Here is a 27,939-nt window from a genome sequence, read left to right as displayed (position 1 = left end):
CTGCCATTGTGAGAATAACATGTAATCATGTAATCAATAAATAAAGTATAGTCTGATTACAATAAAGTATAGTCTGATTACAAGTATTTTAAAACGTAATAATTTTGCATACTCAGTATTTCCTGTAAATTGAAAATGTTGAACCTCTGTTTATTACAAGCAAAACTTGTATTCTTCAACACTGGAAAAACGCAGACCCATTTTTAAAAAAACGTTGTCTTATTGTTTGGCTCTTGAAAACTTACATATGAAAACCTGAACAACTTTGTAGGATTTTTGAAGGAATCTGATCCAAACAGTCTGTTTTCTGTGTTACCTGGCTTTAGCTTAACACTCTTCACAATAATGATATTATATAGCCTACCAATGTTCATGTAGGCATACGCCTATGTTGCATGTGCAATGGTGTTTTTAATTGTTTGTTTCTTTTAATGTGTGGTCTATTTGTAATTTTATTTTGTCTGGTTCTCTTTATTATTCTTTAGTGTTCATATTTCAATCAATAAAATAAGGTGTCCAACTCATCAAAACGTCATGACTCATGCACAACACAACAGCAATAGACCATATTTTCACTAGGCTGCTAAAAAGTAGTGTATCTACATACATGTATTTGTTTAAACAAAGATAATGGAAGTGACCAATACAATATATATAACTTTACATGTTTACATATTTCAGAAAAGTTTACAATACAAAACACATAATGAGAGACACTTTACATTTTCTTAACGATTATAATTATAGCCTGGGGTAATCATTTTTCTTGCCTATGTGCACAAGAATACTTTGTTTTTCACTATTCCATATAACTGCACAAATGATTAATTCTAGGGGTTGTGAGATGAAAAGTTAGAGCAGAAAAGTGTGAATTTGTGAGAGGCTATGGTGCGGTGGGATGCTGTTGCTGCTCTACGGAAACACAAGCGCACTGATCGAGCCGCAAGTGCACATTTAAAGGGGTACAACAACAACGCTGTCTTTGTATACATCTGAGTTTGTCGAGGCGTTTATAGCTCTTGATCATCATCTAGCCACATTTTCTTTGTGCGACAGTATTATACGGACAGTTTGGGAGGTAGAAAGAAGCAGTGAGCGTCAAAGTTGGGCCGATAATTCAAACATTTTGGCTCTATTTCTTTCAGAGGCGGCTCGGTTGTCCTGTCGTCTCTGTTGATCTGGAAACGGCCGCCATCTTGAATTTTAATGCAAAAATTTCGGACAATCTTTCGGCAATATGTCATTTTTGGATTGCATTGGTCTTTGGTGATGGACACGCTTTGACGCAGAAGGGGAAAACCGTGAGTATTTAAAGTACTGCGTGTATATGGTAACCGAGATCACTCCTGCTCAGGGCTTTTCCGGGTGTCGCCTAGCAATCTCGCAGTTAGCTACACATTAGGCCCAGTGTGATACTCCTATTATCGTTTAAAGTCAGCATCTCAACAAAAAAAAAAAAAATTCACTGGAATAAAACTTACGGGGCGTAATCATGCTCTTATTTCGATTATTACTGTACTGTAATTTCCGCCAGGGACTCTGTTATAGATATGTTTGCCCTGTCGGTTTGGCAAGTCTCATTGTTTGGTTAGCTCGATGCTAAGCTAGTTAGCGTTCATCGAATGTTTACGTTCACCGCCAATGTACGGGGTTTAGCCGCACATAAAGCGATTTTACACTTTAAGTCATTATATTACCCTCAACCTTGCGTTTCGGTTCACTATAGCAGTATTTTGGGGCATAAACTCCAATCGGCGTGTTAATGTGGTTTGTGTTGGGATTTAAATACACCGACGCTTACATTGGAGTGTTTTAGCCACAGCAGAGAAGTGTACTGATATAAGTTATCAACTAAATTATTGGCAAACAATTAATTATATGAATCATTGGTCGATGTGACAGTATTTGCAAGACTATCGCAATTGTGAATTCTAGATTTGTAGTTTAATTGAAGGCAGCTTTTGTTATTTCCAACTGCAGCCAGGGGGTGGCGCTCTATACTAAAGAATATTTGAAAAGTAATCAATTTCTCACACACTTAAGACTTTTTAAACGAACTGCATGCTGATCATGAAAGCAACCACTACTATTTGTGTTGTAATTATGTTTGACTAACAAATACTGACTTTATAAAATAAAAAAAACTAATAAGTTAATAAGCATATTATATTAATAATCTAATTTTTATCTAGGTGAAGTAACAGCTGAAGAAACTAGTTTGATTCGGAGTACCCTGGCAGATAAGACGACAGATCAGGCTTCAGCCCAGTTGTTTCTGCTGTCTCCTTGTTGAATGGTTTCTCACAAGCACACAGAAGCTCAATGCGCCTTCTCCAGAAAGCCAGCTGGTATGAAGTAGATGGGAGAATCCAAGAACATGGTGCTGAATGGCAGGAGACATGGCAGCAAGTTCTCCAGTAATCAGCCCGTAAGCAAGTCCAGGCTGCAAAACACACAAAGATCCCACCTTCGTCAAAGCAAGGGCTCCCCGAGTGGCAGAAGATGCAGTCGACGTAAGTTCCTTGCAAGCCATCACACAGATTACTTGTTTTTTCCAACTCATTTAACTACTATTGCATCATCTTAATCCTGTCCTTGATGGTTATTAATGGCAAATATTCAAACAGGTTGTGGTGGGGCGCCCCCGGAGGCAGAAAGGCGCCATGTCCCCTCATCGGGAATGACTGCCAAGGAGCTGTGTGAATATGATGATCTGAGCACTAGTTTGATTCTGGATCCTTACCTTGGCTTCCAGACCCACAAGATGAACACCAGGTTTGTGTTTGTAGCTAGGTACATTTTCAGGGTCTGCGGTCATTAAGCTTGTCTTTCATGTTGATGTGATGCTCCTTTTTAGGTTTCGGCCAATCAAAGGTCGGCAAGGGGAGCTGAGGGAGATCATTGAGCGTTTTAAGAAGCATGACAACCTGGAGAAAGCTTTTCAGGCTCTGACCTCTGGCGATTGGACGAGGCATCATTTCCTCAACAAGACCAAGTCCCAGGAGAAGCTCTTCAAAGCACATGTAAATCATATATTTGGAAAGATCTCAATTCATGATTTACACTACATGTTGATGATCATTTAACAATATTTTTTTCCTCTCATGCCCCGGCAGGTTTATAATATTAATATGTGTAGACCATTTAAATTGTTTATACATATTAATATTAAATGCAATTAGTGTTGTCAAAAATATCGCTGTATCGAAACTGAAATATCGGAAACGGTTCCAATACTCAGTGATCCACCGATACCATCTGCTCGTTCTTTCTTCTCTCCGACGGCGAATTGAAAGTTTGACACACACTCGAAAAAGTTCCCCTCACTCACTCGTCTCATTCACTCCGAGTGAGTGCTTGTATTTGTCATAATCTTACTCATTCCCGCAGGTTTCGCGCTCACACCAAAAGCACGTGCACCACTGATCTATATAAGTGGCACTCTCATAAAGCCGCTTCCCAAACAGCTCGCGAGAACCAAATTTACTTCCTTTCCGTGGCTTATTGCGCTTAAACACATACAAAATTGTCAAAATGCCTCACTTGCTGAGTATTATAACAATAAGTAGTTGAAGAAACGCATGTTATGTAACATTATATTAGATCTGTGCATATGCTCTTAAAGTGACAGCAGCCTAATAAACCCGCTGATGTCTAAGTTAGTCAAAATAACTTTTTAAACTTAAATTGTAAGCATTAATCTGTATTTAATTTTTACAATAAAAACTATCTAGTTATTTTACATTTGATAACTCTCATTTCTGTAGTATTCCTTACTTGAATACTACTGATAGACCCACCTGAAAAACTTAAAGCCATGTTTTTCATTTGCCTCTTTATTGTATTGTATTTATTTGTGCTATTATTTGCAATTTGCTTATTTGTTCTTATTTATTACTGACTGTTTACTTGTCTTTTTTTGTAAATGTAGTTCAACGATTCAAATAAAGCCTCCCTGTTCTGTGAGTAAGATATTACAAAAAAATTACGCAAATTTAACAAAGATAAATGATCTGTATGGCGGTCTATATGGTGGTTTTCCCCATGGTATCGAACATTGATATTTTTTATGGTATCGAATATTGATATTTTTCATGGTATCGTATCGAAGTTGGAAATTCCAGTATTGTGACAACACTAAATGAAAAGCTTGTTTGCTTAATATTTGATAAAATGAATATTAACATTTAATATTCTTTTATTTGCTTTGTTTTAAATGTAATATTTAAATATTAATATAGTTTAATATTTTAATATATAGTAATATATATGACATCATTATTAAATATTTTATTATTTGTGTGTACATTTTTGCTCCAAATACTTCATTACAATGTAAATGTTTATTTAATGGCAATTTTATTCTAAAATGTAATATCTAAACATTTAAAGCTATACATTTAAAGCGGTTTAAATATTTATGAAATGTTTACAAAAATGTTTTCTCTCATATACCACAGGTGTTTGTTTACCTGCGCATGTTTGCTTCAGACAGTGGCTTCGAGATCCTTCCTTGCAATCGCTACTCCTCTGAGCAAAATGGAGCAAAAATTGTAGCAACAAAAGATTGGTGGGTTAGCGTTTTTATATAATCAGATCATCAACTTAATTTGCTGCTAGTTTTCATCATATATTCGTACCACTGTGCACATTACAGGAAAAGGAATGATAAAATCGAGCATCTTGTGGGCTGCATTGCTGAGTTGTCTCCCAGTGAAGAGAGGATGTTGCTTCGACACGGAGAGAATGATTTCAGTGTCATGTACTCTACACGCAAAAACTGCGCGCAACTCTGGCTGGGACCTGCGGCTTTTATTAACCACGGTATTTCTCTTCTGGATTTTGAACAGTCACCCATGATCGATAAATTGTAAAATTATACTACGGTGACTTTTTGTAGGAAATTTAAGGTGTTTTTTTAAATTGTTTTTTACAGATTGCCGGCCAAACTGCAAGGTAAGTACAAATGAGGCTGGACTCAAAAATGAAGCTTAACTTGGATTAACCGATACATTTTGCTGATGTACGGTGTTTGTTGCAGTTTGTGTCTGGGCTCAAAAATGAAGACTAACTTGAAGATTAACCGATAAACGAGAAAATGACATTTTGCTGATGTGTGTGTTTGTCACAGTTTGTGTCAACAGGCCGAGATACCGCCTGTGTGAAGGTTCTGCGGGACATTGAACCAGGGGAAGAGATCTCCTGTTACTATGGAGATGGATTCTTTGGAGAAAACAATGAATTCTGTGAATGCTATACTTGTGAAAGGTATCATGTGCTTTCTCACATCTCTTTTAGTACAGTAGTTAGGAATGGATGACTATAACAGCATTTTGTGTTGTGTTTTGATTATATTCTATAAACTGTTAGAATTGAATTGAGTTCTGTTGAAATAATGCTTAGTTCAGTAGTTTAAACATTATATTCTTTCTCCAAATATTTAAATATTAACATTTAAATGTTTATTCAGTTCAATTAAAAAATGAATCGATTTAAATCGTTTTTTGACAATATGACATTTTTGGATTGCGCTGGACTTTGGTGATGGACAAGCTCTATTAAATAGTCATATTAAATTAATATATTATTAATATTTGTCTTATTTGTTTCAAATGGTTAAATAATAATATAATATGTAATATGTAAATATGAGTAATATTCATATTATTGCTCAATATTTAATGATAAAATTAATATTTTACTATTTGTTTTTTAAATACTTGAATATTAATATTTAAATATTACTTTAAACATGTATTTAATGGAAATGAAATATCAATATTAATGTATACATACAAATATTAAATGTAATATTTAAACATTAAATGTTTGTTTTTTATAATTTATTTGCTTTTAAATATTAGTACTTAATTTAGTATTTAATATTAAAATAATAATATTAAAATTGTTTATTTAGCTTTTAACAATACAATTAATATGTGATATTTTAATATTTCCTTATGTATATTGGCTCCAAATATCTATTTATTAAATGTAATGTTTAACAATAAGATTTTTCTTTTAGACGTGGCACTGGAGCTTTTAAGTCGAAAGCAGGGCTGCCTGTGGAGACTCCGGTGATCAATAGTAAGTACGGCCTCAGAGAGACAGACAAGCGTCTGAACAGACTAAAGAAGCTGGGGGAAAGTTGCAGGAACTCTGACAGCCAGTCAGTCAGCTCCAATGCAGATGCAGACTCTCAGGAACCAACCACTGTACAAACATGTGAGAGACCTGTAATACTAGACGTTTGATACTAATAATGCTGTTAGAGCTAATGCTCATCAGATTCCTTCTCTTCCTTTCATGTTTCTCCAGCATTACGTAAGAGGACTTCGCAGTCCTGTGTCAAAAAGCACGGAGAAGCAAAGGCTGTAACAAGGCAAACTCTGTCAAGCACTCCTTCTACCTCATCCTCAAAACGAAGTCAAACGAATATTTCAAGTTTACCAAAGAGACTTAAGTCAAAGCCCTCACAGCCTTTGTCTAAAGGAAGACGACGGTGTCGAGGCGTATGGACAAAAGCCTCTAGTCGAGTGAACGCTAGTGGGAATCTCAAGGAGCCCTCCAGACGAGACGCGGACAGACGCAGTTCTGGAGGCAAAGGCAGTGTAGCACGATCATCAGAAAACAATCAGAGCTCTTCGAAGGGTGCTTCCCTGTGCAAGGACAGCACGCTTTGCCCTTACAGAACTCGTAGGTCCACGAGGACCTCTCTCAGTGCTCAGGGGTCTGACGGCACGCAGGCATCAAGTCCGCCGTTTAGCCCGGGTGTAGTCTTCAAGTCAGAGCCTGGAGAGCTCATCCCTGTGACACCCGCGCACCAGATGAACACCCCTAGTTTGGAGACCAGCTGTCCTAAGAAAGGGACGTGTCCTCGACGCAGGAGGACGGTGAAACAGGAAGACGCCGGCTCCTATGGCGAGTCCTTCCTCCAGGAGGGCGTGCCCGACTTGCGGCACGCGGTTCGGGCTGCAGATGTAGCAGACTGTGGGAAGGTAGTGCTCGGCCTGCCGGACCGCCACCAGCACTACAACGGCTCGGCTAAAAGCAGCAAGGCTCTTCGCCGAGGCAAGGGCAAGAAGAAGCGGCAGATCACGCGTTACGACGCTCAGCTGATTCTGCAGAACAACTCAGGCATCCCCAAGATAACACTACGCCGGCGTCGAGACAGCAGCAGCAGTAAGAACGAGGCCAGAGAGAGCAACTCTTCGAGCTCCTCCAAAATCAGCATCAAGTTCAGCAAAGAGCACGAGAAGGACAGGAGCAGCTCGTACGTGGCCAAACTGAACAACGGCTACAGCCACGGCTCCCACAGCAGCTCCACCAAGCTCAAGATCCAACTGAAGCGGGAGGAAGACGGCAGCGGTTTGCATCGCGCTTACCCGGAGGACGTTACCTTGGGCATCGTGAAGCGAGAAGGGGGGGATGTTTTGGATCACAAGGCGGCCACTCAGGTAGGTCAGAACATGGAAGTGGAATCGCTGTCCTCTGAGGACGAGGAAGAGGACTACTTTGATAACGAGGATGATTTCATCCCGCTCCCACCAGCAAAACGTCTGCGTCTCATCGTGGGCAAAGATTCCATAGACATTGACATTTCCTCCAGACGACGAGAAGATCAGTCCCTCAGACTCAATGCATAAGCTGTGTAAATATCCATTGTCTCAATCATGTTCATTTTGAACATATGTAATTTAAATAGAAAATGCAAAATGTACAATTAAATCATGGCAAAATATCTTTCTTTACATTTTAGTGATGGCACTTCTTTTTTTCCTCACAATGATTATAAATATTGTAGAAAGTGTACAGGTTATGTATGAATTCTATCCGAGTCTGATAACGTGCATATGTTTGTTAGCATTTTGTCCAGCTTAACTGTTTTATTCCATTAAACTCTCGGCTTTGTTTGCAAGACGTTAATCCACTTGGGAAACGTATGCATGGTTTCACCTCAAAAGGTTGACACTTGATGTTTCAACAACAGTGTTCCCATGCACAAGAATCACGTGTGTGTCTGTCTGTCTGTCTCTCTCCTCAGCTTGATCTGGCTAAAGGGAATCGTTGAGCAAACAATGTGCAGAGGAGCTCAAATTTATACAGATCTCTCCGCTTTTTTTGTATCAAAATCCTTTTTATCATGTGTCAGATTTTTTGGCCATGGAAGGCCGTGGTGCTCATTGTGGTGGCCTGGTGCTGGTCCATTAAGATATTGGACTATTGAATAATTATTCTGTGAATGTCAGACCCTTTTTGTGTGACCTTGGAAGTCCATAGAGAAGCGTGCCTACGGATAAAAGTACGCAAGAGATGAGTTGTACTGAAACGTCATTAATCAAGAATCTGTTTTTCTGAGTCATGCTCATTGTGGTATTCAGTACATCTAATTGACTTTGTGTGCATTTTGTGCTCTGCCGAAAAATTATAAAAATGGACAAAAAAAAATATGCTAAGGTATTCAACGCTGTTGTTTGTGTTTCCATTGTTGACCCTAAGTAGGCAGCTGCCATATTAGGCTATTTTTATTTGTACCTTTTTTTTTTTCCTATCTTTTCTTTCATTATATACTTTACATTCTGTAGTGTCAAAAGTCTGCCATCTGTGGGCTTAAAGGAGCTTCTTATCCTAATGATCACAAAACTCCTATGGTCTCAAGCTTACAAACTGACTCTTAAAAAGCATCATGACAGTAACAATGTAGGATGTATACATAATCTGGGGGCATACTGTTCACTCTGTATATTCTGGGACTTGTTTTTATTTAACTGTTTTAAGTACTTGAAAACTATAAAACTCATTTTCAAGATATTTTATTGTCTTATGTCATTATTAGATTTATTAGATGCACTATATGATCATATTTAGGGGGCCTAGCCGCCCACTGTTAGTTTTCTTCTTCTTCCCAAATGGGAATCAATGGCAGCCCTATCAATGGCACATAGGAAAATGATTCAATTAAATCACTTTTCATATGGTTATAACTTTTGAACCCTGTTAACTAGAAAATTGAAACAACTTCTCCTCATACTGGTCACATTCAACATCTTACATTAAGACACCATTACAGTAGCGGCCATTTTGAAAAGTACAGTATTCAGTTTATTCGCTGATCGCTACTCAATTTTTTTTCAATTCTTACGAAAATTGGCTCAGATGATCTCTGGACCAAGTTGCCAGAAATGACAGAACATACTTGTTTTATTCCTCTTTGTTCAAACGTTATGTCGCAAACTTAACAAGGTCGAACCAAAATTGTTTCAGAGGCTGTCTCTCGGCCAAATTTTTATCAATCGAAATTAAAATTGGTACGCTTCATCAGAACCATGATCTGAGGGGCCATGCCAAGTTTGGGAAAAGCGCCACCTACAGGTCATAAGAAAAATTGCTAATAACTTTTGAACAGTTTGTCAGAAATATTGCCCATATTGCTTCTTGAAGCTATATTGTCTTTTTATTTCCATCTGGCTGATTCACATTCAGGGGACGGTTGCATAAACTGCTAAGACGTCTTACAAGTTATTCATCCAATTTTTTTTTTAAAGTCAGTTACATTAAAACACTGATTGGCCTCATTTGATACCAAACAGTAAGACTATTTTACCCCCTAAACAGTTTACCCCTAACTAACTGCTAGTTGGTCAGACTATTTCTTAAAGGAATAGTTCACCCAAAAATGAAAATTCTTTCAATAATTACCCTCATGTCATTCTGTAAATTCAATCTGTTCGTATAAGTGAATTAGATTTACGATCTCTTTATGAACTTTTAGAAGCATCAAAGTTGTAGCTGCGTAGATGTTAATGGAGGAACAGAAATCTCTCAGATTTCATGAAATATATTTTAAAAGATATTTACTCACGACATGAGGGTGAGTAATTGATGACAGCTGATGGTTGAACTACCCTTTAAGACCCCGTCTTATCTTAATTGCTATGTTTATGCAACATAGCTCACCTCATGTTGTTCTAAACATGTATAAGTTTCTTTGTTTTGCTGAACACAAAGGAAGATACTGAAGAATGTTTCTAACCAAATAATTGTGGGGCACCATTGACTTCCATAGTAGGCTATTTTTTTTCCATACTATGGAAGTCAATGGTGCCCCACCACACGGTTTGGTTACAATCTTCAAAATATCTTCCTTTGTGAACAGCATAAGAAAGAAATTTACACAGGTTTGGAACAACTTGAGGGTGAGTAAATGACGACAGAATTTTCATTTTTGGGTGAATTATCCCTTTAATTTGAATGCTCAAAGTTACCGTTTTAGCTGTCGTCTTGTTTCCAATCAGATGTTGTGTTCATGATTCATACCTTCCCGTCAAGGTCATGTGACTACAGACGACGGCTCTCCCTACTCTACTGTACTAGGATCGCACTGAGACGTGCGAAAAGACACGTCTAAACCGCATTGCAACCCTCTTTTTGGTCATAAACCTTAAGGAGAAATAAGAAAGGAATAAATTAGGCTTCATAATCTATTGCACTAATAGAACCGCAACAAAACTAGACATTACCACTCTAGGTAAATGAAACTCTTTGATTAAACCAAATTAAAAAAATGATTAGTTTGTAAAAATATATAAAATAAAATAGTAATGTGAGAAGACCAATTTTAAGAAGATAGATTATATTATGTAGAGCTACATGAGTTATCCTACAAAACGGGAACAATTTGTGTCCCTCGTTTAATGACTTAATTTAATGATCATTTAATGATGATCTTTCTTTCATCAAGAGAATTTTTAATAGGCTATATGAAAATAAAAGCTATAGGCATATTATTATTTACCTGGCAGAAAGTATTATTTAAAAGTTCTGAAGTTCTTGAGGTTGTGGCTCTGTTATTCTGTTATTACATAAACAAACATAAACGTTGTCTTAATGACAACATTTCAAGTAAAATATCCAATGATGATTGAATATATCATCCTTAACTTAAGAAAATCACTGAATATTATGTTTATCAGCATTACATTTCTTTTTAACTAACATGTAGCGTCAAAATAATCTGTTAAATTGACAACCTTGTTAATTTGTTTTGAAGCCAATCTGTTTCAAAATGTATACTTTTAGTTTGATATGGCTAAATGTAATTCCGGTACAATTAAACATTGTTTTTCAAATGAAATGTTTTAAATATGACAAAAATCTGGAAACTGAAATGAACCACATGAAAGCTGTGATAGTAATCTGCATTTCTCAGGCATTGTTTACTATTGTCGTAGCTCGAGCTTGGAATGAAGGGGACGTGACTCTGTTGTCCAATCAGAGAACAGAATGGGTGTGGTCGGGTGACGTGAGGTCAACCCCCTCGACTTCAACATACTGCGCACGAATCAACGCGTCTGACGCAGTGTGTTCTTCAGCATCGTGGGTACAGTTATACAGTATCAGTTGGTCCCATCAAATCTGCGTTTAAAACATCTGATAGCTATTAAACTACTCAGTCTTCGATTTAATTTATTGCCTGCAGGTTTTGATTATTTACGTTTAAACCAGTAACCAACAGACAGCAATTATGAAGACTAAATTCATCAATGGCGTGTCTTCATCGCCTTCTATGTCTCTGGTTTTATTGGTAAATGAGAATGTCCTCGAAGTCCAGCCAGAGAGTGGGGACGAATGCAAAGACATTATTCGACCGGATGAGCCCGACCACCAGACGAAGCTGAAGGCGTATCTGTGGTGTAAAGAATTCCTTCACGGAGCCTGGAAATCCATAGATGAGGGTGATTTCCAAATCTCCATCATCAGGTATTCTGCTTTGCGTGACTAGATGTGAAACAGATCAAAATGAACGTTTTTCCCCACCAATGAAATGGATGTACAATATTTTAGTTCGATAATGTTTTTTTTTTATTATTATTATTTTTTTTTTTTTTTAATGCTCCTAAATTATATATTTTTTGCAGTAGTCATAATACATTTATTCATTTTTTGAGCATAGACCTGTCAATTTTACGTTTAATGTTATGAAAAATGCACAAAAATAGCCCACTATTTTCAATTTTCAAATAATAATAATAATAATTAAAGCCATAGATGTAAACAAGTTCCAAATTTCCAACTTTGAGCTTGATATCTCAAAAAAACGAGCTTACCCTTCAATAAGATTTGTTTGGTCGCAGTACCAAAGTTTCCACTAACGTTAGATGAAATTCGTTTCTAAGCTTGTTTCCGCCATAAAATAAAACATTAAAAAGGTAATTGTGACTTTTAATCTCATGATTCTGACTTTTTTTCTCACATAAACTCACAATTGCGAGAAATAAAGGCAGAATTGTGAGATATAAACTCGCAATTGCGAGGAAAAAAAGTCAGAATTGCGAGAAATAAAATCAATTGCAAAATATAAACTCGCAATTGCAAGAAAAAAGTCAGAATTGCGAGTTCTGACTTTTTTTCTTGCAATCGCGAGTTTATATCTCACAATTCTGACTTAAATGTGAGATATAAAAATAGAAAAAAGTCAGAATTGTGAGATAAAAAGTCGTAAATATATATTTTTTTAAATAACTGAAGAGCACCAGAGAAGACATGTGAGACATGTGCAATGGAAATGTGAGATTATGATGTTTCCTTTCTTAAGATGATTTTGTACTGTAAGTTTTGCTCTTTTTGGTCATTAGATAATAAATGCCCAATACTACATTAATATGTCTCAGTTTCCATGACCATGGCTGTGACTCAAAACCAAGTGTTACACAAGTAATATATACAGTGTAAATGAAAATACAGAAATTGTGTCTCAAAAGTTTTGCATCATTAGTCTTTGTGGTATTGTCTAGTTGTAAATAGTTATTTATCCTGATCGATTGTGAGAATGCAGTTATTTTCTCTTCCAACATGTACATTTTTGCCTCTAGGGGAGGTCTCAGCAACAAACTGTTCCTCTGCGCTTTGCCCGAGACGCAACCAAGCCTGGGAGATGAACCCCGAAACGTGCTCCTTCGCCTATATGGACAAATTCTGCAGGTGTTTTGATAGTTTTTTTACTTGGTGAAATGTTATAAGTGCCATATTGCATAATCATCTAATAAAATGCCAAGTAGTATGTTGTGGAATACTTGATATATATATGTATATGTATGTGTATATATATATATATATATATATATACTGTATTTATGTATGTATGTATCAGTAAATTTAAAATAATAATATCCACCTTAGCAAAAGCCGTACCTGTGCCTTAAATATTTCAAACCCAAATTTTACACAAATATGTTCACTGTTAAATCTTCTATGAATGTATAGGTCAAGTTTTTGTGTTGTTTTACTGTATTAAGGTGGGAAGGATACATAAACTTTGCTGTTCAGTCTGAAACTAAGTATTGTTTATCTGGGATAGCATGGGTGGCAGTAATTTCAATTTAAACAGTTAAAACAATGAAGCAGTTTATTTATTTGTGTGTTAAAATGAACAAAAAATAATTTGTGCTTGTTATTTTATAGAAGTAGTGATTGTTGTGAGATTTAAAAACCTAATATTCATTAGGCAGATGGCAACCCCCCTGGTTTCTCAATTAAGAATCGGTCCCCCCTAAACAGATTTTGCATTTGTGTGTGTACCCTCTAAATTTAAAGAGGCAGTTTTTATTGGGTGATGTACCTCCATGGCTGTACTTGCGTGTCTTCTTTGCCGTAGGCTTGCCAAAGGAGCGTGCCTTGAGCACTCTTGTTTCCAGGTGATCCCAACATACCAAACACGGTACAGTATGCGATCCCTGAAGCCACAGCATTGTCTTCAAGTTTATGCGCATCTCAATCTTTAAAATCTTTGAGATCTACGCTCACGGTGTGCATTGCTCTGTCTGAAGTATTTTTCTGCCTCTATCTGCTTATTTTCAACTCTTTATTACTCCTTTGAAAAATATATAAGTGCTGGTTACATTAGCAAAGGAGTTGCTCAGTGTGTTTTAACGAATTACGGTGGCGTTTCAATTTTTTTATAGTTCATGTCATTGCAATACCATTATAATAATAACAACATTACTTGTAAAGGGTGTGTTTTATGATTAATATTAAGAAATAGTTTAGTAATTTTTTAATCTTTAGAAAAAGTATTCAAAGTAATATTGAATATATAATGAAACTGATTAGCTATATTATATGACAGATAGATCAATATATTCCTAAATATAAATGATATGAATGCACTTGAATAGAACCATTTTTAGGAAGTGAGAGAATGTTCCCACTTTTGTTTTTTTAAATTAGTGATGAGTTGCTTTGAATCTCTGGATGTTTTTCAGTAAATTATTTAGAGTCCCGAAGCTAATGATGTCATAACTGATGAGGTGTCATCAGCAGGTCCACAGTCCAATCCTTTGAAGTCAGGTGTTTAAAAATGGAAACCTCAGACGAAGCATTAGTTGGAGCCATATTACAAATTCCAGAGTGTGTGGACTTTGCTACATAGTGATTCATAAATAAATCTCTCATTTGTCATGAGTTCAGTTCATTAAGGCCTTTTATACGAGTTAATTTTCAAACTGTGCACCGATAATAACCTGTGTTGATCTTTATTTAACTAGACACACTTTATTGCTGTCACTAGCATTCATGTTGCTCTTGTGAGATTTACATAGTGTTCATTACTATGGACACCAAACCCTCCAGATTGAGGCTTTTTTTATTGTAATGGAGGATAGCATTGTGTACTAAATATTTGTGCTTGGTCTCAATGGAACATGGCTTTGATCATTGCAGTTATAACAGAGTTTGAATTATTATTATTATTTTTTTTCATGTGTGGTTGTCATGAAAAAAGCATTTGGTCAGCATATATTAGTCAAGCCTTTTGTTCAACAGGTCATACATTTCTAGCTATCAACCCTTTCTAACACTGTTCTTTTTATCACAAAGTTAATGCATTTGTTTAATGCACTTTCTAACTGTGCTGCCAAAGACATGGATTTAATAGTTTATAGTGGGTGACTGTTGCTTAAGGAAAATAGCTCTTGTCATTTAATGTTGCTACTCTATGAAGATGTCACATAAAAACACTTTGTGCTTATGGATAGTCTTTTGCTTTTTCTCTTATTGCTAGATGTCCTGTAATAAAGGGGATTGCAGACAATCAAACACAGAAAATCACTTTCAAGTAAGTAACATTGGCAAAGGTCTTTTTCTATTGTTTTTATGTGAGCAGAATGTGACTTATTGACTTGGGTGTCTAAAAAGGTGCCTTTTGTAGACACGCATTGTCTTTATTACATCTCATCTGACATGTTCTTATTGAGATTATATGACCAATAAGAGCCCAAATTCATAAAAGCATTTTAGTGAAACTGCTGTTATGTTTACCTCCCATCCCATCCTCTTCAAAGGCCAGGGGACAAGCTATTTGGGTCATCAGATATGTTTTGTTTGGAACTGTCTCTTGTGATTTCAAACTTTTAGGTCAAATTCTTCAATGAGTTTCTTATAGTTGCATTCTCGTATTTTAGTGGGCTGTGTTCACTCTTCAGTGAAAAATTGGGATAAACTCTTAAAGGGATAGTTCACCCCAAAAATGAAAATTCTGTCATTTACTCACCCTCAAGTTGTTCCAAACCTGTATGAATTTTTTTCTGCAGCTGAACACAAAAGAAGATATTTTGAAGAATACGGGTGGGTAACCAAACATTTGATGGGCACCATTGACTTCTTTCCCATCTTGTGTATGGCAAGAGATGACCATACAATCACTAAGAATCGGATATGACTGGAATGGTTAATGACGGAGAATAGGTTCATATTCATAGCTAATAAAGAGAGAAGACCCAGAACTGATAACCTACAAGGCTGAAACGCATCCTCTAACTCAAATTTTTCCGAGTTGCAATGAATCCTATTAGAAGCTTATCCCAGCATTAACCTCACTGCTTCAGTATCAGCTGGCTGTCCTGTCTGGCGTCTGTAAACTTTGCTTCTATCTATTATGCAAGTGTAATTTTGCATCTATTTTTCTCTGTGTTATTGTTAATACAGAGATGGACTTCCCCTCACTGGCTGTTCATAACACCTGCATGTAGATACTGTCCTTGTGCTGGTGTGAACTGATCTGCTTCAGTTATCCAGTGATTTGCCTTGTGTATTAACAGGCACGGGAAAAACCCAAGCAGCTGCTCAGCAGTCACATGGCCGTTTCTTAGTCAGATAAAAGGGTAGGGAGGGAGAGAAAGACTATGTTCGAAACCTGAAAAATGCAAGCTTTGCTGGCAGTGTAATAAGGTAGGAAGGCAAGGCATGAATCTAAAGTAACCAATTTTTGAAGGCAGCAGCATAGATGCATCCCATTTTGGCTACGTCTGCATTAATCGGGATATATTTTTAAAAAAAAACAGTGATTGCGGTTCAAAACGGTCAGTGAATTTGGACACTTGAGAGTGTTGGAAGGGCTGCCGCTTTTGCATAGTTTGTGCTTGCTGTTTAAAAGGATATTTCACCGCTGGAAAGATTAATGTGTATTTAAATTGGGTCATTTATGTAGTAGAAATGTGAAATTATTTTAGAAGTTGGTGCCTTCTAGACTGAGAAAAGACAGAAAACTTTTTTTTGGCTCATGTGGATGAAAGACAACAACTCCCAGAATGCACTTGCTTCGCTGCCCTATATGAGGCCACTCCCAAGCCACACCTACCGGTTACAGAGGGCAGTATTGGAAGAAATGATACAACTAGGCTACTAGTTGACTCGAAACTGAACTGAAAAGACGCCGTTTTATCGTGAGATCCCACCCCCTATGGGCGGGTTGAAAACATGCGGAACTAGCTCCTACTACTGGCTGTAGTCTCTAGCCTCTGGACAAAAAAGCCTCCGATGATGCAAAATGACGATTTTTGTGTCAACTGAGGTTTTTTTCCAGACGCACAATACAGAAATCTCTCGTCTCAGGGGGACATGAGGGAGGGAAGCACGGTTATTCGAAAATACTACCAGGTTTCTACTGATACAAAGCTTAATGCTTATCGGTGAAGTATCCCTTTAATAAGCATTTGAAACTTAGCAAACTGGCAGCTTCAGTAGTAATAAAAAGATTTAACTTGAACTCTGTCATGGAAACTAGCATATATAAACCTTAATTAAACGATTTTATACCTGTATTACGCTGCACCCATATTGGACCAGCGGTTTGGAAAATCGATGGATGGATGATTCAGCTGCGGGCGCCATCTGGCGGGAATTCATTTGACATGTGCCTTATAGTGCATTATGGGTATTCTCTAACCGTTGAGTGTACATCAGTTGTACATATGGGATTGAATGAGTGCACTTCATAACGTCCACTATTGTTTTGGACACCACTACAAATGGCTGTCCCCTCAAATAGTGCCCTATTTAAGGGTAAAGAGGGTGATTTCGGAAATAGCCCTTCATTAGCTTGATCAGGTGTGTTTGATTAATTCAATTCAATTCACATTATTTGTATAGCGCTTAGTTTAAGACAGAAACATTCAATAAGATCATTGAAGTAATGAATACTTGTTTGTTAACAAATTATTATGATTAAGGTTGGATCTATATTCTGCAGAACTGGCCATTCAGGGCAAAATTTGAACAGCCATGAATCATATCACCTTGTAGTTCTAGGAAACCTCTGCAAAACCTGTTTCTATAGGTGGCACTTTCATGTAAATGTGCTGTCTGTTTACTTTGACTGACTTGGCAGCAGACCAAAACTAGAACATAGTTGCGTTGTATGTGAAATATGATTAGAAGAATTAGAAAACTCTTTGATTCTCTCAATCATTCATGCTTCCATGCCAGAGATGGTGCTTCCAAAGTATCCTTTGAGGAAGTTTAGTTTCCTTCCAGGTTTTTTTCCGTTAGAATTGTCCTCCAATAGTATCCTGTTTCATTTCTGAGAGAACCGGATGTTTTTTAAAAGATCAGTTGATATTCCCTCAGCAGGTTTGTTGCGCAAGTGTGTGCAGTGCTTTTACCTGACCTCATTAAATTGTGCTAGATAAAAGACTCAAAACTAATGCATTATTTGACTTAGTAGGTTCAACTGAGTTTTCATGTGTGCTGTCCTTGCATGCGGTATAGAAACTATGGCATGATGATTATCTTCATTGAGTTTAGCATTTGAAGATATTTGTGTCAGGGGTATTTTCTAAGCAAGAACCTGTAGTGATTTCATTATTATTCACATTGAAATGTTTGGTTGTTTTGATTATACTTAGCAGAAGATTTAGCAACGTGTTTTATAGGACACTAAATACAGGAAAACCATTGCCATCCGTGCTTAATGCTGCCTTCAAATGCACCTGCGAAACTCGTTCCTCCAAGTAGGCATTTGTTGGAACATTACACATTCAAGTTGGAAACATAACAAGGAAGTATACTGTTAACAATAAACCCAAATAACTACATCTGAATTTGAACAACTTATTTATTCATGGTATCCCAACTAAATGTGAAGCAAACCATGAAATTTGAATGATTAAAACCATTCGCTACAGACTTGCTTTCCACTCTCTATATAGATTAACATACAGATTATATTGTCTATTATAGATCAGTGTTTCCAGCATGTTTCAAATGGATATAGCTTTTCCAACTTCACAATTGCGAGTTTCCCACTTGTAAAAATGACATTGACATGCTCAAAATTCATAATAACAATATTTACGATGGTTAGCCACAGTATTGACTGTGATCTTAAAGGCCCACTGAAGTGCCTTGAAACGCGCAGCTTTGTATGATGTGTTGACGTCATTTCCACTGAAACAGGAAGCTAAGGCAGGACATATTGAATGGCTCCTCCACCTTTTAAAATAGCCAATAGTATTTAGTTTACTTCACAGACTGGGGGGTCGTACTTGACAGCACCATGGAAACGAATCCGAGCGCTGATACGTTGGATTCAATAGTAACGTTAGAAGTGTGAATAAATTCTAGCCATTTCATTCTGAAAACGGAATAAAACTTGAGCGTTTGAGCAACCGAAACTACATCTCCAACCCATATTGCTCCGCGACATCCAAATTAGAAGTCATCATTTGTTTACCCTCTTGTTGCTCCAAACCTGACTTCCTTTCGTACAGGGAACACAAAAATATCAAATCTGTATTGATCTTTTCAATGAATGAATCAACTGATCCAGTTCATGAATCGCACTGATCCAGTTCTCACTGTGGTTAACTGCTCACTGTAGGGAAAGACTTTCACTGAATAACAGCTTAAATATTGGTCTGTTCCTCCATTTTGGAGTTCTGTTTCACTCTGTTCTGTTTCACTTTGTTTATATTGAATTTGTTTTGGATTTTTTCTTTTTACATTCTATTTGCTTTTACTTTTATCATATTGGTGTGACTGTCTGAGGTCAAAACTTTTGCATTACATTGTCATGAGACAAATACATCTGTGGTTACAGTGAATACTCAAGAAATTCCCAAACATTTAAATCATTCATGTTTGCAATTTCAAATGTTTGCCCTACCAGATGTTTAGGTGAGAGTACTCAAAGTTCAAAGTACAGCACTCAATTGCTTCTAACTAGTAAATATATTCATCTCTTCATCTAATTTTAGATGATCTTTTATAGAAAGGAAAGAATAAAAGCAGAAGTGTAAAACGTTTAAAAATCGAAATACCTTACGTAAGTACTTTCCCCACATAGGAAGGCAGCTCTTTCGGTTCTGTGTATTAACACTTGGCAAAGCCTTGTCCAAAAAAACAAGCTTAATGTCATTTCTAGTTAAGCAGCCACAATTAATGACTGGGATGTTTGGCAAGTTCTGCCTCGCTCAGCACAATTGCCTCTCTTGTTTTTTTCCTCATTTAACTCACTTTGCTCCAGCACTGCCATTGAATTTGCTTCTGACAATCACCGCAGTTAGAAAATGACTGGCTTGTAGACAACATTTATTTCAGTGCAGAATTCCTTGTCCTTAATAGCATCACAGTTCTTTAACTTGAAGCTGCAGTCCGTAACTTTTTTGGGTTAAAAATTATCCAAAATAAATGTTTGAGCAAGTACATAACCAGCCAGTGTTCAAAACTATCTGCTTGCCTTAGCTCGATTCAAAACGGTAAGCTTATAATAATGTTTTTAATTCCAGTGGTACTGGTGGATTTCCACGGGAAATTCGAGCATGTCTTTGCGTCATTACGTCACATCTGTACACATAAAGAAGGAGTCTCAGCTAGTAGGCTGTGTTGCGTGTGAGGATGTTGGAGGTGGAGATTTATAGTCTTTTCTCACAGCACTTGATATAATTAAACTTATCAATTTGATGGCGGATCCAGAAAGGTTCAAACGACAATCACCAGTGACAACTGGAGATTCACCCGTTGTAAAACGCAAAAGATTTCGGACTTCGGAGTGGCTACAGAAAAAAAGAGACTGCAACCGGGCCCATGCGAAAACAAGGATAAATATCGGAAGGGCATTAAATGTAACATTAACAATTTGAGAACAAAGTATAATTTGCACGGTTTGACGTGATATGATAAGCGATCGTTAGATTTAATCAGCGCGATTTACTGCAATGCTTTTTTCCCCTTAGTTGGTCAGAACAAAAGTGGATGTTACTTACTTGTTCAGATTACATTTTTCGGTGAAAATTCTTATGTTGGTCATACTTCCAAAAAGTAGAATTCCGAATGAGAGTATCCACACCGGCGCGGTGACTGACAGCCGCACATTCTCCTCAAAACATTGGATTCATCCTCGCTGTGCCGTGCCGAGGCACAACCCACATAAAGTTGACAATTCCGCGAATAACTGTAATTGCAGATTTCGAACAGAGATGGCGACAAAGAGGACAAATTACGGACTGCAGCTTTAAGCTGAACTCCTCTTTCAGGGATTGAAGATCCAATCAAGCTAAACTAAGCAAGTTTTGAAGGCTGTCTTTGTGTTTTTTTGACATCTTTGAGGTTGATTCAGCTAGTGTCCGAACTGTATCCGTATGTTTTTGTGTTTGCAGGGAGCTGATGCCATGGTACTGGAGAGTGTGATGTTTGCTATCCTGGCCGAGAGGGAGCTTGGGCCCAAGCTCTATGGCATCTTTCCACAGGGAAGACTGGAACAGTTTGTCCCAGTGAGTCTTAAAGTTTGCTCTTATGATAAGTGATCAGACAATCTGGATGTGAAACACAGTACACAACTTGATTTGACACTAATAGTTATGAATCCTTTTCTTGCTAATTGAATTGTAAGATAAACCACATGACATTCTTGGCAAATGCGCCTGTGTCACATTTTCCATTGCTCTGAAAGATGTTCCAGGCTTTTAAATACACAGTAACTTGTGTGGGACTTCTTGTGTTTTACCTTTTTACTTTGTATTTGTTTTTGTTTTAGTAAGCAAAACGCAAACTGACATTGCAATATGTTTGTCTGCAGAGTCGAAAACTGTCCACAGATGAGCTGAGTGTCCCTGGTATATGTGCTGAGATTGCTGAAAAGATCGCCAGGTTTCATGGAATGAGAATGCCCTTCAACAAGGAGCCAAAGTGGCTGTTTGGCACAATGGACAAGTGCGTGATAATAAAAACGTTGAAATCTGTCCAGTTTTTTATTTATTCTTACCATTGTTCAAGGCAGGTAAGGAACTACATCCTCCTTTCTGTCAGGATGTTGACCGGATTTAGCGTTATTCTAGCGAAATTCAGACTAAATCTCAACAGACAAAATGATTCATAAAATATAAAAATATGATTTATGTTAACCAAGTTCCCTGGAAGTAAATTATAAAAAAAAAAAATTGAAACCACCAAGTAAACGGTGAAGCAAAACCTTTTTGCTTTCTATTTCATGTTTTCTGGAAAACCCAATAATCTTTAGTATATCCACTGGGGCCTAAACAGCATTTATCACCTAATCATATACAGTTACATTTATGTATAGCGCTCATACAATACAAATTGTTTCAAAGCAGCTTCACATTAATAAACTGGAAAATAACAGTGTTCATTTTGTAAAATGTATCACTTAAAGCAGCCCTACACAAGGTTATTATTCAACTCAATTTAGTTCAGTGTTGTTTCAATTCACTTCAATAAGTGGTTAATCAATTTGAGTTCAGTTTAGCTATAAGCACAAAAGCTGTACAGAAGGCAATAGTGCCATTATTAAGCTTGATTAAGCTCAATTTTCTCATCCGATAGTGTCAGTGCCGTTAAATCAGTAATATTACTGAATATTAATTGTCTTTTAATCCCCAATCATCTTATTACTATATGAATTATTTTTTTAAAAAGTCTGTTTTTGCTTGCAAACATATTGAATATTTTTGTTGATGGTCACCACTGCAATCTTTTTGTACTTGCGTTATCTGCACAGGTACATGGATCAAGTGCTCCAGCTCACCTTCACCAGGGAACACCATCTGCGGAATTTCTCCCGCCTTTTGAGCTTCAACTTGCCTCAAGAGATGGACAGTCTCAAGTAAGATCTTTATTATCTAGATTATCCAGTACAGCTGTGATTTCATTTCTATTTTAGAGGAATTATCTCCTCGTCATACACTTGCACTGGAAACTGTTCACACTTTAAGAGATTTGAGAGTGACTGATAGCAAGATAATGTATTGACAAGTAAAAGGTGTTTGTTTGCTGCTCATTATTGACGTAATATGTATGCTTACTTAATCGGCTGTTTGTGAACACAGGTGTCTACTAGAATCTACTCCCTCTCCTGTTGTTTTCTGCCACAATGACTTGCAAGAAGGTTAGACAGGTTTACTGTGATTATTCGCTATTGTTTCTAAAAATGTACTTTAGGGCAATTCCACGCAAAAATGTCACATCCATAACGCCAACTAAATACCATTGCATTGTGTTGGTGTTATGGATGTGACAGTTTTGCGCGGAATTGCCCTTTAGTTACTTTTTCAATGTTTGATAAAAATAGTTTTAAGAGTACTGGCATGTTTTAAACAGGAAACATCTTGCTCCTAAGTGGCCGTGAGAAAGCGGACAGACAGAGGCTCATGCTGATCGACTTTGAATACAGCAGCTACAACTACAGGTCCGTAATGCTCGTAGTTGCATTCACCCCACACATGATTCCTCACGTGCTTCGTCAGAAGTAGCACATGCGGCTAAATTCCAGTTTGTTTTTGTAACAACGTATGTTTCATATGTTTGATTGGAATTAAGTTTTGATATTTTACCTGACCTCTGACAACTTTGGAGCTGATTTAAAGAACTGGCTGTTTTTCTTTGTTATTCAAGACCACTCAGTTGTTTCTGATAAGCTTGGAATGCTTAGGGTGCCCCATTTCTGAGAAGGGACCTCCAGACGTTGAAGGCTCTGGCAAAACACAGTTGCTAGGGTACTTGCATTCTTGCACGTGCTCAAACACGGGCCTCACTGAGGCAATCCTCTAAACTGCTCTAAACTGTAACACGTTCTTTTAGTAGCATAGTTTTATTCGAAAAGGGTTCTATATTGGCAGCGATCACTGTTCTAGTGGTGGATGGCATGGGTCAAGACATGTTTTGTTTGTTTTCCGATCTTGCCATCAAATGTGGTCCCCTACAGCATAAGTGACTCATGGTTAGGCCCATTGACAGTGTTTGTTCAGCAAAGCAGTAGGAAATTAAGCCTGGCTTCACAGCCACAGAAATGTGTGCTTTGTTTAGTTTCCACAGCAGCTGTGAGCCTCTTCACAAAGAGCTGCACAGTCTTTCTTACAAATGAATCTCCTTCAGTTTGTGTAGTCAAATTAGGAGTCATGTTTTCTCTCTTTCTCTTTTTTTGTGGCTTTGCTCAAATCTGGTACTAGGGATCATAATACGATTTTAATCACGACAACTTTCAGAATGGTGTTAGCATGTTAATGGATTTGGCAATGTTAATGTATTTTGGTAAACTATATCTTTGGTAAACTATAGGCGGGTGGAGCTGGGGGAGGTGGAGGGTTTCAGAGGAACTTTAATTACACGCTGCATGACCAGCTTACAGCGAACACGGATCCAGATTGCTCAATTTTTCACGGATTGCTCAATTTAAATGTTGAGCAAGCAATCTCACTGGCTGCAAAATCAGCAGGGGCCAATCAGCTTGTGCCATGTAATGCATGACTGTATTGCTTGTAGATTGCATGTGAAGGACCTATCAGTCCGCACCATCTAGAGTTTCATGACTAATCTAGATAGTTATCATCATCTTGCCAAACAGCAATAGGAAAACATTAACGTTAAATGTTGCACAATATTTTAGACCAGGAGTTTTACAAGTAAGGTCTGGGGACCACCAGGGGGCCACAAGTATGTGCTAAAAGTTTTGTGGAAAATTGGAAAGAAGATTTTACACATTGCATTTTTAGGGCTTTTAAATTTAAAGTGTTGACTTATCAATTAAATATGTTTAACACTATTTTTGAGGAGGTTGTTGGATCAGCATGCCAGTATTTGGCATTTGTAGTCAGTAATACATTTAATATTGTACTGGGATCAGCCTTACACTTTGCTCAATGCCCTTGAAAACTGATTTATTCATTATTTATTGAAGCTGATCAGAACAGTTTCCAAATACCATGATGTTCTCATGAATGTGAGAAACTACCAAACAAAACCTCCTCCACAGTTACCAATGAACTCTTAATGATCAGGACTTGTGTATTATGCATTATCACAGTAACAAATGTTGTTGATGGGGTAATGATCTCCTCTCTTTCTCCCACAGAGGATTTGACATTGGAAATTTCTTCTGTGAGTGGACTTATGACTACACCTATGACAAGTTTCCATTTTTCACAGCCAGCCCCAAAAATTACCCAAGCAAAGAACAGCAGGTTTGTAAAATGTCTCTCTTAGGTTTTTTTTTCTTCTTTTTTCTGTTCTTAAATCTATGAATCTATTAACCATGAAAATGACTACATTTCATTTTGTTTTTCTCAGATGCTTTTCTTTCGGAGTTATCTGTTGGAATCTAATACTGGATTTGAAAACTTGAGTGAAGAGGACCAAATGAAACTCATAGAAGATATGCTAGTGGAGGTTAACAGGTGAAATACCTACCTCAGATATGTCTTACTTAGGCAGTTTTACACACATTTTGCCATCAAATTGTAATTGTATAGATGATTATGCAACATTCTTGTACTTGTTGATTTTGAAATGAGGCCCATTGAATCAAAAGAAAAAAGTAACAAGGCTATCCCTCAGAGGCCTCTTACTGTACTACTATGAATATTGTAAAAAGAGGTTTGGACCAAGTCCAGCAGTGATTCACCAAATGTTCTTTCAATCTGTACTCTCTGAACGCAATGCTCTCTCATTTAGGTTTGCTCTGGCCTCCCACTTCTTCTGGGGATTGTGGTCCATGATCCAGGCCAAAATATCAACTATTGAGTTTGGGTACATGGTGAGTTACTGTAGGAAAGCTGTCAAGTCTTTGTGTGTGCATGTGTTGAGTTATTGCTAATCATGAACCAGAGAGTATATTCCATTATACACGGTGTAGCTCTTAGGTAAGCCTGGAATTTTATCACTGGAGATATGAAAAGATACAGTAATTGCCTGTATTTGTGCTGCCTGACAACCTTAGGACAGTGCACAAATATTTGTGAGGTCAGGCTAACATGATTATATACAATGTTATATAATTTGTGTAATTGTTTAAAACAACTTTATTGAACAAATGTAAAACAATGAAAGCATAAAATGAATGATTTACAATGAGTCTTAAATAACAATAAATAATAAATGGGGTCAAGTTCAAGTTACTTTTTATAAACAAAAGGACACTGAGGTCCAAGATAGTCCAAATAATGCACCCATACCTTGTAGAACTGATTTGTTATTACTGTGTATCATTTAAATGTTAAAAACTGCTAATAGTTCAATAGTAACAGACTAAAAATGTGTCTTATTTTCTTATACAGGAATACGCCATGACCAGGTTTGATGCATACTTTGAGCTGAAAAGGAAGCTCAGGGTTTAAAGGAAAAATTCATAATTTCCCAACGGACCGAAGGAAGAGGGAACAACCGCTCATATGGTGTCAGGAAAAGAGCGGAGCACATTTCAAATGTGTTTGAGAGAGGATGCTCTAAGTGATTCAGCTGTGCTGCATAGACCAAAATCAGTGCAACATACATATTTAAAACACAAACAAACAAAAAGGCTCTGTGCATCGAGTATTCCATATGCTGCTTCTCAGTGTTTACAACTTTAAGCTTCTGACATTTAACACATCAGATTGAGCTTCTAGACCGTTCGAGAGAACAATTGAAGACAATAACAAGGTCACGTGCCAGAAAGAAAAAAAAAAGATTGTAGGTCAGAGTGGAAAATATTTTATGCAGCTGCCATTTGATTCATAAGTCAAAGAATGGTTCTTCATACTAACTTAAACCTTGCGGTATTTCTTATCACCTAGTCATTTGCTGTAATGTTATCTATACAACCGGTGGTAGAATGTGTGCTGTGAAAGAGTAAGGTTCAAAAACTGGACCTGTTACCAGAAAATTGTACAACAGACCAAACTATGTTGACACAGTTGTTCTGATGATTAAGTATTGTGTTTCCAAGTTCTCGGTTTCCATATTATGTGACCATTTTTACTGTATGATTTACCTCTTTTCTACTTGAACTTCTAGCAGATCATTTAATTTCTATTTTTAGTAGATCCGCATGATGTGAAGTGAAATACCTGTGGGACTGTACCATCTGTGTTTCTCCTTAGGAGGAGATGGTACAAATGAAAATCTGTCTTAATGGTGTAAAACTTTATGGGTTTGATCACAGTGATCTCATTCACCTCTTATTAGAGGTGCTTGTGTATTTTATAAGAAAAAGTGTCCAATATGAGAATACTCCCGCTTGTATCTGATTTGAAATTAAATTGATAACTTAGATATGAATATAAAACGTAATCTATCCAATCTATTCCTATTAGGAAAAAAACATGTTTTATAGAATTTGGTTCAATTATAGTTTTGCATTGAAAACAGAAGTGAAAGTTTATGAAAGTTTATTCTTGTAAAATTATTTTATGCTATAAAATAGCTTTACAACTAAACAATATTTACATAATGCACTTAATGTTGTTCATTTTACTCTGTATAACCCTAAATTTCGTTTTTTATATGCTTAAAATGTGAGTATAGTTATACATTATTAAGGCAGTCTGGCTTTTTACTAACAGTCATGTTCAAGGCACTTTCTCAAGCAGTTTTGTGAAAAAGTTTTAGTACTTGCAAATGTAATTTTTCTATTATTTTTCTGCAATGGAAGATGTATTTTTCTTAATAAGAAAGTGTTCTCTGTCCTGACTGAAATAATGTCAGTGGACCTCTTGACCATTTTTTACTGTACTATACTGGCGATCAGTTGATTTGTTTCCACATATCTTAAACCATACAAAATAAAAAAAAATGTTAATATTTATTTACATGTTCCTATATAACTGGTCTCTATTAATCTATACCGATTTTTGGAATATCATTAACCATGAAGGAAAAAGTGGGAAGTATAGTGTTGAATGTAAAAATAAAAAAATAATTAATAAATGAGTAATTCCAAGAGGAATATGAATCTTTGTATTTTAAAATCAGGTGTTTAGACCAGCTTTACTAACTTATCCATCTGTTAACATCAATATCAAGCCTGTGATGCTTGTTCTCTCTAATTATATATTAAAAATTAGGAATAGAAAAAGAAAAATTATTTTCACTTCTGCTTCCAAAAGATGTAAGATGTGAAACCATTCAACAGAATGTAATGTACTTATTCATGCTTCGCATATTACTGTGAATAAAGAGTTGAAAATGTATTTTATTGTCATGTTCTTTTCTTTTTCTCATCCCTGTCCCTAATCTCTCAAAAGATGAATTAAACTGGAATGAAATTAGGTGATGCTAGTTTTTTCTGCTCATGTTCCAAATCTTGATTTACTGATGATAATTATAAATGTGGAAAAATTATGCAATCAATAATTCATCCCTTAAAACTCATCTTTGACAATCAAAATGACATATTAA

The 27,939-nt window shown here is 36.7% G+C and overlaps 2 protein-coding genes across 3 annotated transcripts; both read left to right on the top strand.

The window, feature by feature from the left end:
- The first annotated feature begins 933 nt into the window (after nt 1-933).
- On the top strand, nt 934-8,811 carry kmt5b (lysine methyltransferase 5B). The gene is made up of 10 exons (XM_084123840.1): nt 934-1,301; nt 2,193-2,513; nt 2,628-2,775; nt 2,858-3,023; nt 4,461-4,570; nt 4,658-4,824; nt 4,937-4,956; nt 5,132-5,268; nt 6,026-6,225; nt 6,319-8,811. Exons 2-10 carry the CDS (start codon nt 2,360-2,362, stop codon nt 7,644-7,646), a joined length of 2,430 nt encoding a protein of 809 aa, XP_083979966.1. The 5' UTR covers nt 934-1,301; nt 2,193-2,359; the 3' UTR covers nt 7,647-8,811.
- Nucleotides 8,812-11,319: 2,508 nt separating this feature from the next.
- chka (choline kinase alpha) lies at nt 11,320-27,731 on the top strand. 2 transcript variants are annotated; one of them, XM_084123735.1, is made up of 12 exons: nt 11,320-11,760; nt 12,873-12,981; nt 15,059-15,112; nt 20,931-21,044; nt 21,350-21,483; nt 22,289-22,393; nt 22,617-22,675; nt 22,888-22,975; nt 24,638-24,746; nt 24,853-24,959; nt 25,237-25,318; nt 25,839-27,731. In XM_084123735.1, the coding sequence occupies exons 1-12, from the start codon at nt 11,525-11,527 to the stop codon at nt 25,896-25,898; spliced, it is 1,257 nt and encodes a 418-aa protein (XP_083979861.1). In that variant the 5' UTR covers nt 11,320-11,524; the 3' UTR covers nt 25,899-27,731. The 2 variants fall into 2 exon arrangements, with proteins under 2 accessions (XP_083979861.1, XP_083979862.1); XM_084123736.1 differs by lacking the exon at nt 15,059-15,112 and having other exon boundaries at nt 11,329-11,760.
- Nucleotides 27,732-27,939: the final 208 nt, after the last annotated feature.

The sequence above is a fragment of the Abramis brama genome (genome assembly GCF_963993115.1).
Source record: "Abramis brama genome assembly, chromosome: 9".
NCBI lineage: Eukaryota > Metazoa > Chordata > Actinopteri > Cypriniformes > Leuciscidae > Abramis > Abramis brama.
This window is presented reverse-complemented; position numbering and strand designations above follow the sequence as displayed.